We start from the raw sequence: 16,850 nt of genomic DNA, 5'->3' as shown, positions 1-16,850 counted from the left end.
TTTATCTCTCTAAACAATATTGAGTGCTTTAGAAAACACATAACGTGTAAATACGAGGAGATATCAACAATGTCACATTTTTGTAGGGCATTGGAATGTAAAGAGGACTGTGTCATCCCACATAACGGTGCCGGGTCTAGCAGGTCACTGAGTGGTCCGATGAAACATCAAACCTACACGCCCATAGAGCCGTTGATCAAATCCTCGTCAGGTTTCTTTTACATTTTTTGGCTTCCCCTTCCCTAGCTCTCGTAGTTTGTAAGTTGTGCATCATTTCAACACAGGACAATGACCTATAAAATGATAGTGGCCTATGGCGTGATAGTGGGAACCATTAACCTGGGTGTATGTGTCTACTGACTGCAGAGTGGACAACCATGGCTATTCCTGTCAAGTTTATGTAGGACAGCTTTCCGATGAAACGCACAAAAGATAAATATCTTAATATGTTTTTGATGCTGAGTGTTTCCGATCAAAAGGCTGGTGTTGCACGAGAATATGCTACATAGTGCCACAGAAGACGCCATGTTGATGAGAGTGGTTATCGTCACCTGAAGCACAGCCTTCTGGGAAACGGGTAAACTTCGTATACAAGTAACACACAGTGGTCGTCCAAGGACAAAACCTACTCCTACAGATAACGCAATCTTTGAATTCATGCTACTACATCACCAACAGCGTGAAAAATTGGTTTTTGAAGTGATGCACAATGACCTGTTTCTGTATCACAGCAAACTAATTCAGCACCAGTGGACAGAAGACCGAAATGAAAGATTATAGTTATTTGAATGGATTCAGCACCAAGTGAAATATATTGGCCATTTTAAAAGTAACGTGGGATGGACTGACGAATATAGCTTCACTCGTGAATTTATTTTCAACTCACAACATTCATTACTTATTGGAACACAACGTCCATGTGAACATGACACTTCACAACCCCCCAGTAGCGCTCAGGGGTTGTAATAAGTCGGAACGACAGAGAGGTACGGCTTGGTAGAGAGGGGTGACTTACGCATAAGAATGCAGAGAAAAACCGGCAAGTGTTTCGTGGACTTTAATGCAGAGAAGATAAACAGCAGCCCTCCAACTGATTGCAGTGATGGCGCCACGTGGCGTCCATCCATGGATCAGCGCCAATACAAGCGGTGGAACCTGCTGCATCGGCGTCCAACCACCCAGCGTTGCATAAGTAGCACTCCTACTCTCATGACGGCTAAGGTGTCGCCGCGGTAAATCAACTTGCGTGTATGTGCATAGGTAGCCTGGGACGTGGCTGTCTGCTCCCTCAAGCACAGATTGTTAACCCCCCGTACAGCGCCCAAGGGGAAATAACTAGCCGCCATCGTTGTAGTAAGCCTTAGCAGCCAGGGCATATTCGTGAGAGACCGCAGATTGCTATTCATCCGGGAGGTCGCTAGTTGGGGCCTCCGACCCGCCCCAGCGAATAGCAGCTTGCAGTCGGCCGGACGACGTCACCCACAGAGCTGAGGCTAGCGGCCATCTCGCTCCTCGCGTCGGTGCAGCTCCAAGGTGCGGCCCCTGCCCGCCACAGATAATGCGCGTCTGTGCAGCAGAGGTTGGCAGTAGTTTCAGCGGGTCGGTTGTCCGTCGAAAGTCATCCCACAATGTCGTCCAGGTTCGCGTGCAATTTAAACAATCGTTATTCACTCGGATTATAAACATGGACATAGTGGCGGTACAACTACCCCCCATTTGAGCCTGCGGGCTACACCCCTGACGTATTTCCTCTGGAGGAGACAAGTGGAGTGCTCTTTGATTTTTACAACTTCAGGTTCCCTCAGCCCTCTTTGGTCCCTACACACAGTTCATCTGCAATGTATCGGTTCATCACAGCATGTCAGTTACCTATGCTGCCCTGACTTCATGACACTTGTATACAGTGCCCGCCGTGCCTTGCATTCCCTCCCAAGTGCTACGTCGTATACATGCGTCCTAGAGCAGCTTGCTAAATATCAACGTCACCCGCGAAAGCCATCCGATATGACACTCGGTTCCTTAACTACTACCTTCCAACCATTGCTGCATGCAATTTAGAAAAGTTATCCCCAAACCACGCATGCACATGGCTTGTGTTCGTGACGCAGCAACATAAATCTAGAGGCTAGAATGGTCAGAGAAGTGCTGTTGATTCCTTACCTATTACTGGACAATTTGCATGTGCCTTGCGTCGTTAGTTCCTTTGCAATAAATTCCACGATGCATTTTAAAGGTTTCTCTTTGTGTTCAGTTACGCATTAGCTTTCGGAACGAAGATACACTGCCACACTTTTGAATACAAGCACTTCCAGGGAAATGAATCGGTCATGGATTTTCGATGTTCTGGACTCCACAATCTCCGGACGTTAATCCACTGGAGTCTGATTTGGTGTATGAGTGTCTGACTGGAGGGGGGAGGTAAACTTAACAAAAGTTGATGCAGACGCGTTGTGAAGGGTCCAGCAACGTATGATCCAGCTAGATGCGAAGTCTTTGCAAAAACAAGGTAGTTGAATACCTTTCCCAAAAATGAAATTTGTTTGATTGTCTACGTTCCAGCACTGTGAAGACACGCCTGGGCGATGGATGTCTAGAATGGAATTATAATGTGTAACATAATGTGCAATTTAGTGTCCCCTACGTATTCCTGTTTTTGGACCTCATTGGACCCACGATGTTATTGTGTGCACTATTATTTTCAAATGTTTTTAATTATCTCATGGACAGAGCAAAGCAGACGTTTTAAATGTAAGAGGTTAGGTTAGGTTAGTGTTGTTTAACGTCCCGTCGACAACGAGGTCATTAGAGACGGAGCGTGAGCTCGGGTTAGGGAAGGATGGGGAAGGAAATCGGCCGTGCCCTTTGTAAGGAACCATCCCGGCCTTTGCCTGAAACGATTTAGGGAAATCACGGAAAACCTAAATCAGGATGGCTGGAGACGGGATTGAAACGTCGTCCTGCCGAATGCGAGTCCAGTGTGCTAACCACTGCGCCACCTCGCTAGGTATATATGTAAGAAGTGTATGTTACGTCTAAGTAAAGACAGAAAGATAAACACAACAACCCCAATTGGAGCTGTCAACTGGATACTGTTTGATGATTTAACACAAAAAGAACGTTTGGCGCAAACTGAACTTGAATATCATAGAGTCTGAGCCCCGATTCTCACGGCATTTTCTCGTCTCACTGAGCTAATGGGAGAGCTCCACCTCAGCGCAGAGTGCTACTTGTTCTTAGCCTCGCTGCATGCAGTAACAGCATTACTAGAGCCTCATTTTCTGAATAGCATTTCTGTTAACCAGTGAGTCGCCCAAGGTTAAGTAGATACACTTTTGTATTAAACTGGGTTGAGCAATGAAATGCCGACCGTGGCGTACAGCAATTTTTCGTCATTGTGTTTGCTGTTGGCTACTGATACCAAGCAAATTATGTTTTTAGTGGCCATTTGGGATTTAATTTTAATTTTAGTACTGAACAGAATAAATGATAATGTATGGTTTCCTTAATTTAACTGATAACTATTTTCTTACCTGCCTAGATATATCTTTCTTTTTATTGATATAACACTGTTTTGTAGCATTCCTTTTGCATCATGTTTTTTTTCTTGGATATCTGATGTTATCCAAGAAAAAAAGAAAGCAAATATTGATAAGACGAAATGTGTGCCTCTGAGTTTTTCATCGTGTTAACAATGCAGGTTACCCTATTACGCGTCATGCATATTACTCGATCGACTTTCACAATTCCATAACTCAGCTGCAACCCTCTGCCGAACGAGGGCTACGTACTGTATCGTGTGACACAGCTCGCGAAACAGCTTGTTGTTTTCCTTCACGAAACTGGAAAGACGAATCGAAGAGTTCTTGCACAGATGGAGCTGCCTTTCCTTCATCATGACAACTATAGAGCTTGCACAAGCGCAGCGACATGTGTAACAACCCGACACCTTGTACACGAGGCCACAGGGCATTTTCCATACACCCCGTCTAGGCCTCATCTGCCCGTCATCTGGTTCCAAATCTCGAAGAAAACTTTTATAGGGTTTCACTTTGGCAGTGATGAAACGGTGCAAGTAGAAGTAATGTAGTGGCCCCTTCAACTAAGTCAAACATATTACAGCGACGGTAACAAGAAACTGTTCTCTCGTTTGGAAAAACGTTGTCGCACGACGAATAAGGGTATAGAATGTTAGTAAAGTTTATTTTATTTAAAAAGCTTTATAAGTTTTCACATATAAGACTTCGGAGTCATTAGTTTTGAGCACGCACTTATGCTTAAGCTACAATCGAGAAGATCTAGTAATCGAGGCGGTACACGGTCACTTTCACTACATCGATAATTTGAACCCGCATCTTGGCGTGATATTTCAAGGTTTTCTTTGCATAATAGCTTGCAATAAGTCCATGTAGAACCGTGAGATATGACACTATTTCCTCTGAATTACAAATGTTTCACGTATTTTCCGGGCCATGTAAGTCTTTGCTGTGGCCGCCGGTGTCCTCGTGGCAGTGTGTTAAGTTTGGAACTGGATATTGGGATTATAGAAGGTCAGAGTGAATAATGGATGAAATGCATTGATGTTATTAATAATAAGCCTTTGTTTTTCAGTATTTACGTGAACCTGTAGATAGAGAAATATCTTGTGCTTTTTAAATATAACAGTTGACGTTATGAAACTACATTTATATTGCGTCAGCATACAACTATTAACGAAACAACACAAAGATGAAAAGAATACAAATGCGATGTTTTAATAATAATCTTTACAGCAATGAAATATACAGCATGTCGTAAAGTAATCAGAAAGTTCTGACGCTCTTGCAGTTTCTTGGCTCTTCTGTAAACAGCAGATGTCTTCAGTGAGCAGGCCAGCCATTTTTGTCTTCACTCCCTCGCAGACGATTCAAGCTGAGCCAACGGACTTGCAATACTCCTAGTTCCTGGGACAATCTGACAGGTATGGTTTGCACTGACTCTTTGGTTTCACCACGTAAACTGCAAGGAATAGAAATATGTTTTAATAGAGGTAGGAAATATAAAAATAACATACCAGTTTAAATTTACTAGTGATAAAACAACTGAAACTCTTCGCCTTTTACAAACAGCATGAATCTCATTTCTAGCATTGTGACAACATTATGTTATGGTCGTGCATCAGAGATAATGTGGGGTTCCGCCAGTATTTATTTCCGTCCTACATTTTACGAAGACATGCTTAATAGGCGGGGAATTTTATTATAACTGCCGTAATTATGCCGCAACCGTCGTAACTGCTGCCAAGTGTGCTGTGTCACTGGGCTCCTATCATTATTGGTACTATAGCAGACCGTTGGAAGATTGAAAACGCGAGTAAACCTAACTTATAGCGTATTTCGAAAGTTGAGGATGTCACTAGAACCAAGTTCCTCTAGGGGGGTAACCTCCGGGCGTGTGAAGCATTCAGTAAGCAACACATGTATCCTGTGACGTGCCAGATGACTTTAACCTCAGGGACCTCGGTTTCGTTTGGTGGGATCTCATCTGGCGATCCCTGAGTTTGTGATTTGGGAATGGTCAGAACTGCCCGTCTCCAGTAACCGTAAAATTAGTCTTCTTAACAGCGATGACAGCTACTGCAACAAAATTTACACTCTTGTCAGTTTGTTTAACAAGAATGTTATGTAAGTACTTATGCTTATCATAAAGAAAGGACTGAATTAATGAATTCTATATGATACTAAACAGAAACTTTAAGGAAAGAATTCAAGAAATTATTATTTACGAAGTTAAAATCCAGACTATAAACTGACCAAAGATAAGATTTATCCTAGGAGAAAGCTGTAGCCACATCAAGCTGTCAGTTAGGTGTGTAAACAATGTAATTCGGCAATGGAAATGTTAATTTCACTTCTCTCTTGAACTGTTGCAATAGTAGTATGCATGTTTACGGTTGGAAGTATTAGTCAGACGTCGGACTGAAGTAAAATCATGTTTACCGTTTGGGCAGATAACGGGATAGTTGATTGCTGATTTGTGATGGGACTTAGCCTCAATGATACTTAATAGTCACGAACATCAAAGGACACAGAATGAGACTGATACCGACATAAACTCAATAATTCGACTTGAGTAGGCAACAGACAAACGCAATCAAGGAAAACTTAGAATTGAGCCGTGTTGTCAGAAGCTATCGTCAAAGTCAGAATTGCCGATGCTAACAGACCCAGTTCTCTGAATGAAAAATCGGTGAGTGTGTTCAGTGTAGGGACAGATGATTATGAAGAACAATATATTTTAATCCAACATTAATTCTTCGAGTAGCGTACATCATTTAATGGATATTTGAAGTGTGTTTTTGGAAATGACTGATACTTCGGATATCATAAAAGTGAGAAGTGATTTAGTGGCATTTTAACTGTAAACAGCAATAAGTTTACACGGAAGCACGACTCATTCTTAATATTGCTCAACGGTATGTTATCTCTATAATTACATCGTGTATGGGTGCTGATGACCACGCTGTTTAGCGCCCGGAATCCTCAAACCACACACCCATCGTGTAGTTGTTGAATACGTGACCTAGCGTCGCCTTCTCGACGGAATGACAATTAACAACGCAATTTCCTCGCAAAAATCATGATGTGACATCGGCTTCGGTGATGGATTGGTGATTCATGGCATTATATTTTCATCGTTTGAATACCCATTCTCAAACCGGGCATAGCTACTACAGTCAGCACTTTCACGTGAACTGGAAGTCTGTCGCGAATACCCAAAGGACCATGTCGTGAACGAGCTACACCGTCCCACGTCATCTCGACTGGGAAAACCATCACCATCGAGTCGAGACAAAGCGAGACGTCACAGAGTACAGTTCATTCGCTGTGAACTAACGAAAGAGATTTTGAATTCAAAACACTTACTGAGAATACATTCTCGATGACAAAGTACTATGTATTTGGAAAAAATTATTTGTAGTGAATTTCGTCTTTGTACGAAACCTCTGAGGTGTCAAACCTTGCTGCTCAAGATGTATGTCCGAATATTGCCTGTTATGTTTGATAGTATCACGGCCGCTGTAAGACCTAGTCACCAATCGAATATCACTTATTTCTTACAAAACATTCATGTAATTCTTTTTTTTTTTTGGGGGGGGGGGAGGGGCATTTCGTGTTCCATTGTTGTATTTAATCACGAATGGTACTTGTTCCATGCCCTCAATACGTTGCAACTGTCTGTCCAGTGTTCTATGTGTTTAGCTGTGAGTGCTTTACGATGGAGGTTACTGAGATCAATAAGAAAATGAACTTGTGTTATTTGCATCGTACTGAAGATTAATCCCTCTTGGAGGTAAAGCATCATCGGCTAGGAATCTCCTATCAGTCGAGAGTTCTCATATTGTTGTCCGCATACTACTGATCAAATATTTTTACTCGCATTGCATCTCGCTAAAATGGTAGTAGTTTTTCCCTCAGCTACGTAGCTGCAGAACGTTAAGGGGACGCTGGCGCATGACACCCAGATTCGTGACATCAATAGACATATCTTCTACTCTGAAGGAATAGTGTCAACCGTAATGGAGAATGGTGACCACCTAGGGGAATGGTAGCTACTTTCAGCAAAGGTAGTCAGTTAGCAGTTAGTGATTGACGAAAAACAAGAGACAGGGAAGAGTTAAACTTTTTTGTAAAATCATGCGTCAGACGACAGTTAATGACGAGATGAGTGTGAACAAATACATGTGTGGGGTGAGTTGTTATGAGGAAAATTAAATGACGAGACAGTACAGAGGGAAATTTAATGAAAAACTTGTTACAAATTTTGGAAAAATTGGTTACTAAACACGTGAGTGCTTAATGAGTATTATTAACAATCGACAGTTGAAATACAGAGGTGTTTGTTTCTTTGCTTCTCTCTCTCTTTGTATGTGTGTGTGTGTGTGTGTGTGTGTGTGTGTGTGTGTGTGTGTGTGCGTGTGTGTGTGTGTGTTCGTTTTGATGTTCAATCATATTTGGTTTAAAGTAATTATGTGTGTCGAAAATAAGCCCATGTGTTTGTCACGGTATATGTCCATTCTCTTCCTTTGGTCCAAGTGAAAACCCGATTCCTTTCACCGTCAGGGGGTTCACGAGGTGGGTGCTAGCCAAGATCGCCAGTCATCAGTTGCTGTAACTTCAGTGTGTGCTTAAACCAGTATTACTGGGCTACCAGTGAGGCATATTGTATGACACACAAGTCGGCGGGGTAAGCTCAACCATAATTTTAAACAAAATAAGGGAAAACATGTCAATTCTTACACGATGCTAATAGATGAGTGCTGAAGTGAAGCAGTCGACCTCTGGAAAACTAGCAGTACGCCAGTTCTACAGCAGCAAATCGGGATTGCCTCTTGGTGCATTTTATCGAACCAGCGGTTCCCATGATAATAAAACTGTCTTCGTTTCTGAAAATAGCAGTTTTCTCTGCTTTTTGTGTATGCGGGAAGGGAAAAAAATACTCAAACGAAAGAGCGGAGGCAGACAGTTCTCCCGTTTAAGCATCTCTGAGAGAATAAAGCAGGAAACATTAGACAATTTTTGTAGTAATATAAGATTCGTTTGATAACGAGTCAGTGTTCTATATATCTAAAGGTCTTAATAGCTCTGATGGTACACTTAAATGCGTTAAACGAGTATGAAATACACTCTTTACGTCTACATGAAAATAACACACCAAGTATGAAACATATGAAGAAGTATGAAAAATTGAGGACGTCGAATACAAGTCGACCTGCACTAAACTAAATACATGATTCATGTTAAAATGTGGTGGCATGGTGTAATATAACGAACATACACAGAGAAAAATTGCAGAAAGAATGACTATAAGGCGGGACATAAGTTCCTGGAGTTGAAGAGAAAACAGCCTGAGACCGCACTAATTAATGCGTCGCTGCGTGTTTTTTGATAGTCAGTTCTCCAGTAGATGTTGCGCCAATAGAAGGCCTCACATACCCTCCTAGCTGCTAAATTGACAGCCATTCTCTTAAAAGCCACCTCCGTTTTCGTAGTACTCAGTCACTAAAAAGACGTCGTCTCCTTAAAGCCACAAAGACATGGTTCTGAAGGCTACTAACAGCGCATTTGGGCTCTTTAAAACAGATGTCATCACTTCGCCTGAAGGTGATGGAGACTCATCCCATCGAAACGTTGCAATGGGACGACGAAGCTACTCGGCTGACAACTCGTGAAGACTTCATATATAGATGTCATCACACTCCTCATCCTATCAATTTATGCACCGACTGGTATTCAGGGAGACCAGCTGTATCATGCTGTTACATGACATGTACTAAACGAAAGTCTTTGGATCTCCGTTAGCCTATTGTTCAATTACACGTGTTCGGAATTATAATGAGTGATTTTTTCCATCGTGTATAAACTCTAAGGATTCATCGAATAGAAGATTAGGGAACAGAAAATTCCAATGAATTTATTTTCGGATATGCATGGTTTCCAAGCTAGAGCCCTTTTATTGAATCGTACACTGTTGCAGAGACTGCGATCTAGTAATAGCTGTACCACGCAGCCACAGTTACCATATGCATGGTTTCCTCCTAAAGGGCGGTACTGTTCTTCATACGTCATGAGATAGCACCCTCTCATGCAACAGTAATTAGTAATTTTGTGTCCGATTCACTTCCACCTTATAGTGGACGTGATACGGCGTTGTACACAATGGTTCCGTATTCGAATCGAGAGCATGCGGACATGGTATTTACTTACGGAGAGGCAAATGGCAACGGGCGGCGGGCAACGACGTTGTATCAGGGGACCTATTCCTGCCGACAACAATCACAGAAATCTATGTTTGCAAAGGGTGTTTCGCCGTTAGTGTGACACACATTCGTTTCAGGTAGCAGGAAATCAAGAAGGACGTACCCGAAATTTTCGAACATCAGACTTTAAGGAAAATGTGATTAATACTGTGGAAGGCGACCGCTGTGTCAGTACCAGGCAGTGTCCCCCCCCCCCCCCCTTCCTCCTCCAGCACTGTAAACGATAAGCCACACGACCTTGTGGAACACTATCCATAACAACTATTACAATCCTGATCACTTACAGCGTGTGCACGGCTTACAAGCTACAAACTTTCCACATCGGTGGCAGTTTAGTAATTGGTTCCTTCAGCAGGCCACAACGACTGCGGGATTTGTGTCATCCATCCAATTCATAGATGAGGCCACTTTCACGGCGAGTGGTATCTTCAACTTTCAAAACAATCATCTGTCGGACAGTATACATAACCTTCATGGAATGGTGATAGCGAATCGTCAGCATCGATTCAGCTGGGATGTGTTTGCTGGGATAACTGGCGACCGTATTTTTGGACCAGTCTTCCTTCCATATCACCTAATAGGCCGGAACTCTCGAAGGATCTTGTGGATGACTTTCCACCCGTGCTGGAAGATGAGCCTTTGATGATTCAAAGCGTTATGTGGTTCCCACATGATGGTGTTTCAGCTCACTTAACTGTTAACATCCGGACGCGTCTCAGTCGTGTGTTCCCTGGTCGATGGGTCGATCGAGGAGTTCCAGCTGCAGGCCCTGCTCGTTGATTGGATTACAACCTGTGCGATTTCGGGTTATCGGACCATCTCAAAAGTATAATGCATACACAGCCCATTCCAGACATGGAGACACTGGACCAGCGTATTCATGCTGCCTTTGACACTGTTCGGATGCGACCTGGCCGATGACAACTTGTGAGACAGAACATGCTACGGCGCGTACATGCATGCGTTGATGGCACATGTAAACAATGTTCAGCACATACTGTAACAGTGGCCGCCTGGTACAGCGCGTATTAGTTCGCATTCTCTGTAACAACGTATAATTGAAAAACGATCATTTGGAAGGAAACAACGGAAAGCACTTCCGGACAAAAGTTCTCTAGACCTTATTTGTTCGTCATCGTCACATAGATCCAACACGTTGGAAAATATCACCCTGTAGAAACACTGAATGAATCCGGTACCGTTATCCATCACTCAGGATGAAGAGTGTGGAGAGCGTAAGATGACCAAATTGATAATTGTTTTGAGAGAGACCAAAAGTTTGTAGAGGTGAGACCTTTCATTTTCCACAACTCTAGAAGATCCATATTTTGTTAGAGTTTGAAAAATCATTGTCTTGAAATTGCGCCAATGTTACTCTGCACGATCTCTGTGAAGTTATGGACTTCAGCTTTTTGCGAGATGCGAAGCAACCTTCTGTTTATTAATCGTCCGCAATAGTATTGCACCTGGGACTGGGGTGTTTCGATCGGTTCAACGTGAGTTTTAATCGTGATATTTTGCTAGGACACGATGAATAATTTCACAGTATAAGTACAGCTCTCCTGAAAGCTTCGATAGAAGGTGCATTATCCTTAACCACTGTTCTTGATGACTGCAATGTATCAGTCTGCTTACAACAGTGGCCACGAATGGCCAAGCTAAAAAATGTCGTGGTTGTATAGTAACAAACTTACTATACATTTAGAATTTCCCGCTTGTTTTCTGGACATTTCCGTCTACAAATTCATTAATTAATTTTCATGTAACCGCTACTCTCGTGGTAACCAACACGAATGCAGGCACAATTTCTAACTCAGTGGAAATCTTAAGTAGTACTACGACAACGCCACTTCCCTATCCTTTTTTCGAGATACGTTGGTGTGGCCTAAGTAACGAGCTTTTACCTGGTTCTTGTTTCAGCCTTTACTGACTCCTAATTGAAATGTGATGTATGCTGCTATTTATAAATGCCTGAAATTTCGGACATTTTTTGCAATGGTTATTCGGTTAATAACTAGTACATTTGTCGTCGTCCATAAGTAACATATTTCGATGTGATATTACATTGTAGATGTGTAATTAGCTGAATAAGTGTGTGGCCTAATTTAATGCTAGCATGATGTTTCCGATAAGATGTAATCCAGAACGTTCACTTATCATTGCCCAATTCACCTAATTCTTCGTCACTACGTCAACGCGTCGCTAAATTTTAAACTTTTCTAAACTTAGAAGCCTATTTCTACTTGTTCCTGAGCGTATTGCGGATATTGTTTATGCACACTAACCCACTTTTCGGCCTTCTACAGAAAACGATGAAAAGTGTACGTTGCCTATCGATTTATAGTGTTTAACTTAGTATATGTGTGTACAACGCTGCCAATACATTCACTGTGAAAATTAACTACACGCTATGGACCGCGGCACTTGTGGCAGCTTACGTCACCTGTTCAAATATCTTTCCGTAAAATTTTGAAATTGTAGCCCATTTCGAACTTGATGTCGTGTTACATGACATAATCCCCGTAAAATAATTCAAAGGTGTGTAGAAGTTAAAAACATGCAGCAGTCTTACCGGGAAAGAAAGTTAGTGTAAAAGGTAGACTAAATATGCGCAGCCAATTGCTCTGAATGGTTTTGGTGGAGAATCATGAAAAGTTGCAATTTCGTAATTTCGGTGAGGTAAGGGTAGTCACTGATCCTTGATAATTAGGTTTCATTCATGTGTTCACATTAACGGAAGAATCGTTGGCAAAATATAATGCAAAACAGTCTGATGTTATCTTGTCAAAAATGCACAGAAAATAGTGGTATTTGAATTAACTTACCTTTCGGTAGCTGGTTGTAGCAAGAATACAGCTTCAGCGAATTAGCATACAAGTAGAACTTGTTGTCTGCTGCGACACAAATGGTATCGTCGTCATCTTCCGTGTGAGACGACCTCCCCAGAAATCTACTCTCAGCCGTGATATTGCCGATGCTTAGTTCCTCATTTCCGATGCTGGCGGTGGTCGACTCTTCTGGTTGTCCGTGGACCCCCGCCACTGCTAGCAGTGCTGTAAAAATCGATGAACGTAATTACAGATCGCTATTTCGTCTAATGGCTGTTAGTGCAGCTCTCCCACTTACGACTTCGACACTACTGTATGCTGTATGTGCACCGTCTGCTAGCGTGACAATACTGAGGTATAGTGAAACTCTACTGACCCTTACCACGAACTCTTCCACGTGCTAACATATCTCCACCGTTTGGAAATGATACTGATTTTCTCTCATAGTGTGAGTCTGAGTTTGACAGTCTGTTCGACGTACTGAAACCCATGTGACTACATTCAGTGAAGCTACAGTAAGAGAATACCGGATATTTGTGACATTTATGAAGAATATATGAAGACGTACTGCATCGCGATACGAGAGCATGCGCACTTGGGTGAAAATGCAACAGGTAGGACGGAAATTTCACCACTAATTTGTAATTATTACTAATTATCACTAAATTATAATATCTACTCATGTTTACGTGAATTCTGATACGTTGAACTCTATAGTGAACTGTAATTATTTACGAACTGGGGAATATTTTGTGTTTAACGATGACAGGGGACGTTTTTACTGACTGTCCCAGCTTAATAAATAAATTGGAAATTTCTAACACTAAAATACACAATCACGCAAACTTTATTGCATTTGATAATCTTTGTTACTTCGTTTCATTCTCAAGCAATAATCGTAGGATGACCATGTGAGTTATTTCACTGTCCGAAAAAATATCAGTTTATTGTAAAATTAGCATCTTGACGTTTGCTACATCAATTCTTCAGGACAATAACATTTTTTACCACTTTTAAATACTTATGTTAATGCGGATTGTATTTGCTTACATTCGCTTTACTCGGTGATGCTTCGCTAAAATTTGGGCAAAGATAATTTTTCGCCGTGGTAAGAAAGCAGGCATGTACCGCTCGACCCTACAATATCAGCCCAGTAATCCAAAGAGCGCTCAAATGTGGTAAGTGCCTAACATCATCCCATGGATTATTTGAACTACATAAGAGTAGTACCAATACATCGCAGCATATACGTCAGGCTAATCGTTAGTAACTTCAACCATCATACGATAATTGCGTTTGGCACAGGAGACACGTGGCCTAGGAAAAATCTGGCAGTTGAAATCCGTTCGACGAAAGCAGAATACTCTTGCCACTCCAGCTGGGAGCAACAATGGCGTAAGTGCAGCACTACGATTGCCCCGAGTAATTTATCCCTTGTACTGAGTGTACCCTACTAAAATTACATACTTTCATTGAATAATGCTAAATGCTCTCCTGGCTATAAGCTAAATGCTGTAACTGGAAATCGCTACCCATAAGGTTGGTAATGGAATCCAATCTGTCCGCCTAACACCCCACACGGTAATTGGCTATGATGTATATAACAGAAAGATTGGTCATTTCTTGAACAGTCCGCTCGTCCCAGAAAATAAAAAAGAAAGAATCAACAGTGACATAGACGCTACGTTCATGTCGGACAAGTTCTCGCAGTTAATTTCTAGCTCCAATATACAAATGCAGTTGTCTTTCAAGCTCTTGTTGGATTGTTATTATCTCACAATTAAATTGACAATATTAGTACTTTCCTCACTTATGTTTGGAAATGTTTCCCTTTCTAGTAAGGTTCTGCCCCACTAAAAGTTAGCCAGATATTTGACTGAAAAAGCTGGGCTCTTCATTGGTTCTGACATCAAACAGCCCGCATATTGTACGATGGAGGCATCAGAGATCTTTCACTATCTACGTTAAGTCCAAGATACTAGTACATACACGGATCCTTCACAGAAATGTGACCACCGCCTTTGTTCGGCATCAGCACGAGATAACCACTCAATGACTGTAGGGTGCAACATTAACAATGGAAGCTGTATAAAGCGCGTCAGAGAGCCGCGGGGGACAGTAGAATCGTTGTCATAAAGCAAAAACGAAGCTATTTATCTGACGTCCAAACGGGTATGATTATTGCCTTTCGGACCAAGGGTGGATGCACGCCTCACTTTGTAAACTGTTCACGTGTCGGCCTGCTGAAAGTGTACTGTGCATGGCAAAACTGCACGATCCAAAATCGACGCCATGACCAGTGGGGCAGCATGGCCCATAGATGACATGAGTGAAAGACAGCTGCGCAGATGTGTACAGATGAAGAGGCATGCAACAGTTGAGGAAAAGACGCCCCAGGTGAACCAAGGGGTTACCAACAGTGTCTGCTCAACAATCACTAAGCGAAGATTGCTGTTTACCGGCGTCCTCAGCAGGTCCCAGATTCGAACGCTCACGTTGACTGCTGTTCATCGGCGACGAAGTCTTCAATTTTCACCCCAATACCAGAACTGGACCTGATTTGAGTGGCCGTTTTAGGCGAAAAACGTTTTATGCTCGATCGGGTATAAGGCGGGTGGCGTGTACGGTGTGAAACGTCTCAATGAAAAGAACCTGCAATGACTGAGGGAGTGCTATGGTCTGGGAATGAATTCGTGTCGGTGATTCTTCATAATAGATGTCATAATTGATCTAAACTAGTATGCGTTTGTGCTTTGGGACCCTTCCATAGAGTTTAATGTTCTTCGGCACAATGGTATCTACCAAGAAGACAATGCATCCTCTCGCTGTTGGATCAGTAGTTTGCTCTTAACATGACTGGATATGTTTCCGTCTGTTCTTTGGAATGAGATCTCAATGTGTGTTTCCAGTAATTGCAGTTTGGTTTTATTATGCAATTGGTTTGTTGGATACTTGTTGCCAGTTTCACTACGTAGTTATCTGTAAAGAATATAAGAGTTTTTTCATTGTACTCGCTTTCTTCCATAGCGTTTATTATGTGGCCCCTATTTTTTGCTTTGTAATTGTTACATGATTCTCCCTCTGTTTTATTTGTTCATGTTACGTATTGTTTAACATTGTTTTTTATTTGCATGCTCGTACTTATCTTTTACCTTCCTTTAATCCCTTTGATAGTCGTTTGTATAGTTAGTGACTTGTAGCGCATTTTAGGTTGCTGTTCATTATTGCAGTACGTCTTACGTTTGTAAGCCCCTCTTATAGTTTTTAATGAAACGTTTGAAATGTGACGCTTGAGAAAATTTATCTATCAATACACCTAACATTTCATAGAGGCAACGAAGACCGTGACATCTTACGTTACAATTCAATATACACAAACAAACACTGTGAATGAAGTGTTAAGCACGAGTCAGGCTCTATATTGTGGAGGCGGAATGATATGCGTAAGAAGATATTCCAAAAATATTTTCCTAGAATAGCAGAACATACATCGCAAGATTTATATTTTCCGGTTTCTTAGTTGCAATGAGGACATAAACAGGGGACCACATGGGAAAAATCGTTGAATAACACACACGCACGCAAATGATCTAAAACTTTTGTTGCTTCCTACAACACAGAAGAGTGAAAAAATGCGTAAGCTATTGTCCTAAGTTAGCAAAACGTAATTAATGCAGTATCTTTTTTGTTCCATAAATAAAGCTGCAGTCCTCTTTTCACCATTCCTACAAGAGGTGTTGTGTGCGCATTGCAGTATGTATCACATCTTAGCCTTATGCTTCTTTACTTCTCGAGTGTAAAAGGATTGCAACACCAGTCACTAACTCTCAAAATGCATATAGCTATTAAATGAAAGAGCTATTCGATTAAAAATGGTGCCATAGGCTGGTTTTGTATGAGACCGTTCTGGACTATATTTCTGACAAATTCCATAAGCTCATTTCATTCCATTTCTGACAAGTACCTCCAGCATTTTAGTTACAGAAGCGACTAATAGGGAAATCTCTTACATGATCTGCGAACAGACCCAAAGTTCACGAATCATTTATTATCATTGGGCTGATACAAATTCAACGGTTTCTGGTGTCAAAAGAATGTTAATGGAGATATGAAAGCATTCGAGCTCAGCGGAAATATCAGCAATTTAGCTGCAGTGTATTTTAGCTGTCAAGATCGAATGTTCAGCTCCTTTGATGATGGGGGTGTGATGCACAAAATGGTCAATT

General features: G+C 41.8%; 1 protein-coding gene across 2 annotated transcripts in view; it reads right to left on the bottom strand.

The window, feature by feature from the left end:
* Window positions 1–16,850, bottom strand: part of LOC124776902 — a 107,781-nt gene that overhangs the window by 86,731 nt on the left and 4,200 nt on the right. Inside the window, exons 2-3 of one of the 2 annotated variants that reach the window (XM_047252102.1) lie at window positions 12,622–12,849; window positions 4,727–4,995 (exon numbers count right to left, since the gene is read on the bottom strand). In XM_047252102.1, coding sequence (XP_047108058.1) covers window positions 4,934–4,995; window positions 12,622–12,849 — 290 coding nt within the window. In that variant the 3' untranslated portion in view covers window positions 4,727–4,933. Of the gene's footprint in view, window positions 1–4,726; window positions 4,996–12,621; window positions 12,850–16,850 lie in introns of those variants that run through there. The other variant, XM_047252103.1, reaches the window with a different exon arrangement.

The sequence above is a fragment of the Schistocerca piceifrons genome, chromosome 2, assembly GCF_021461385.2.
Source record: "Schistocerca piceifrons isolate TAMUIC-IGC-003096 chromosome 2, iqSchPice1.1, whole genome shotgun sequence".
In the NCBI taxonomy this organism is placed as follows: Eukaryota; Metazoa; Arthropoda; class Insecta; order Orthoptera; family Acrididae; genus Schistocerca; species Schistocerca piceifrons.
The sequence above is the reverse complement of the archived record's forward strand: the minus strand, read 5'-3'. Positions and strand labels throughout refer to the sequence as shown.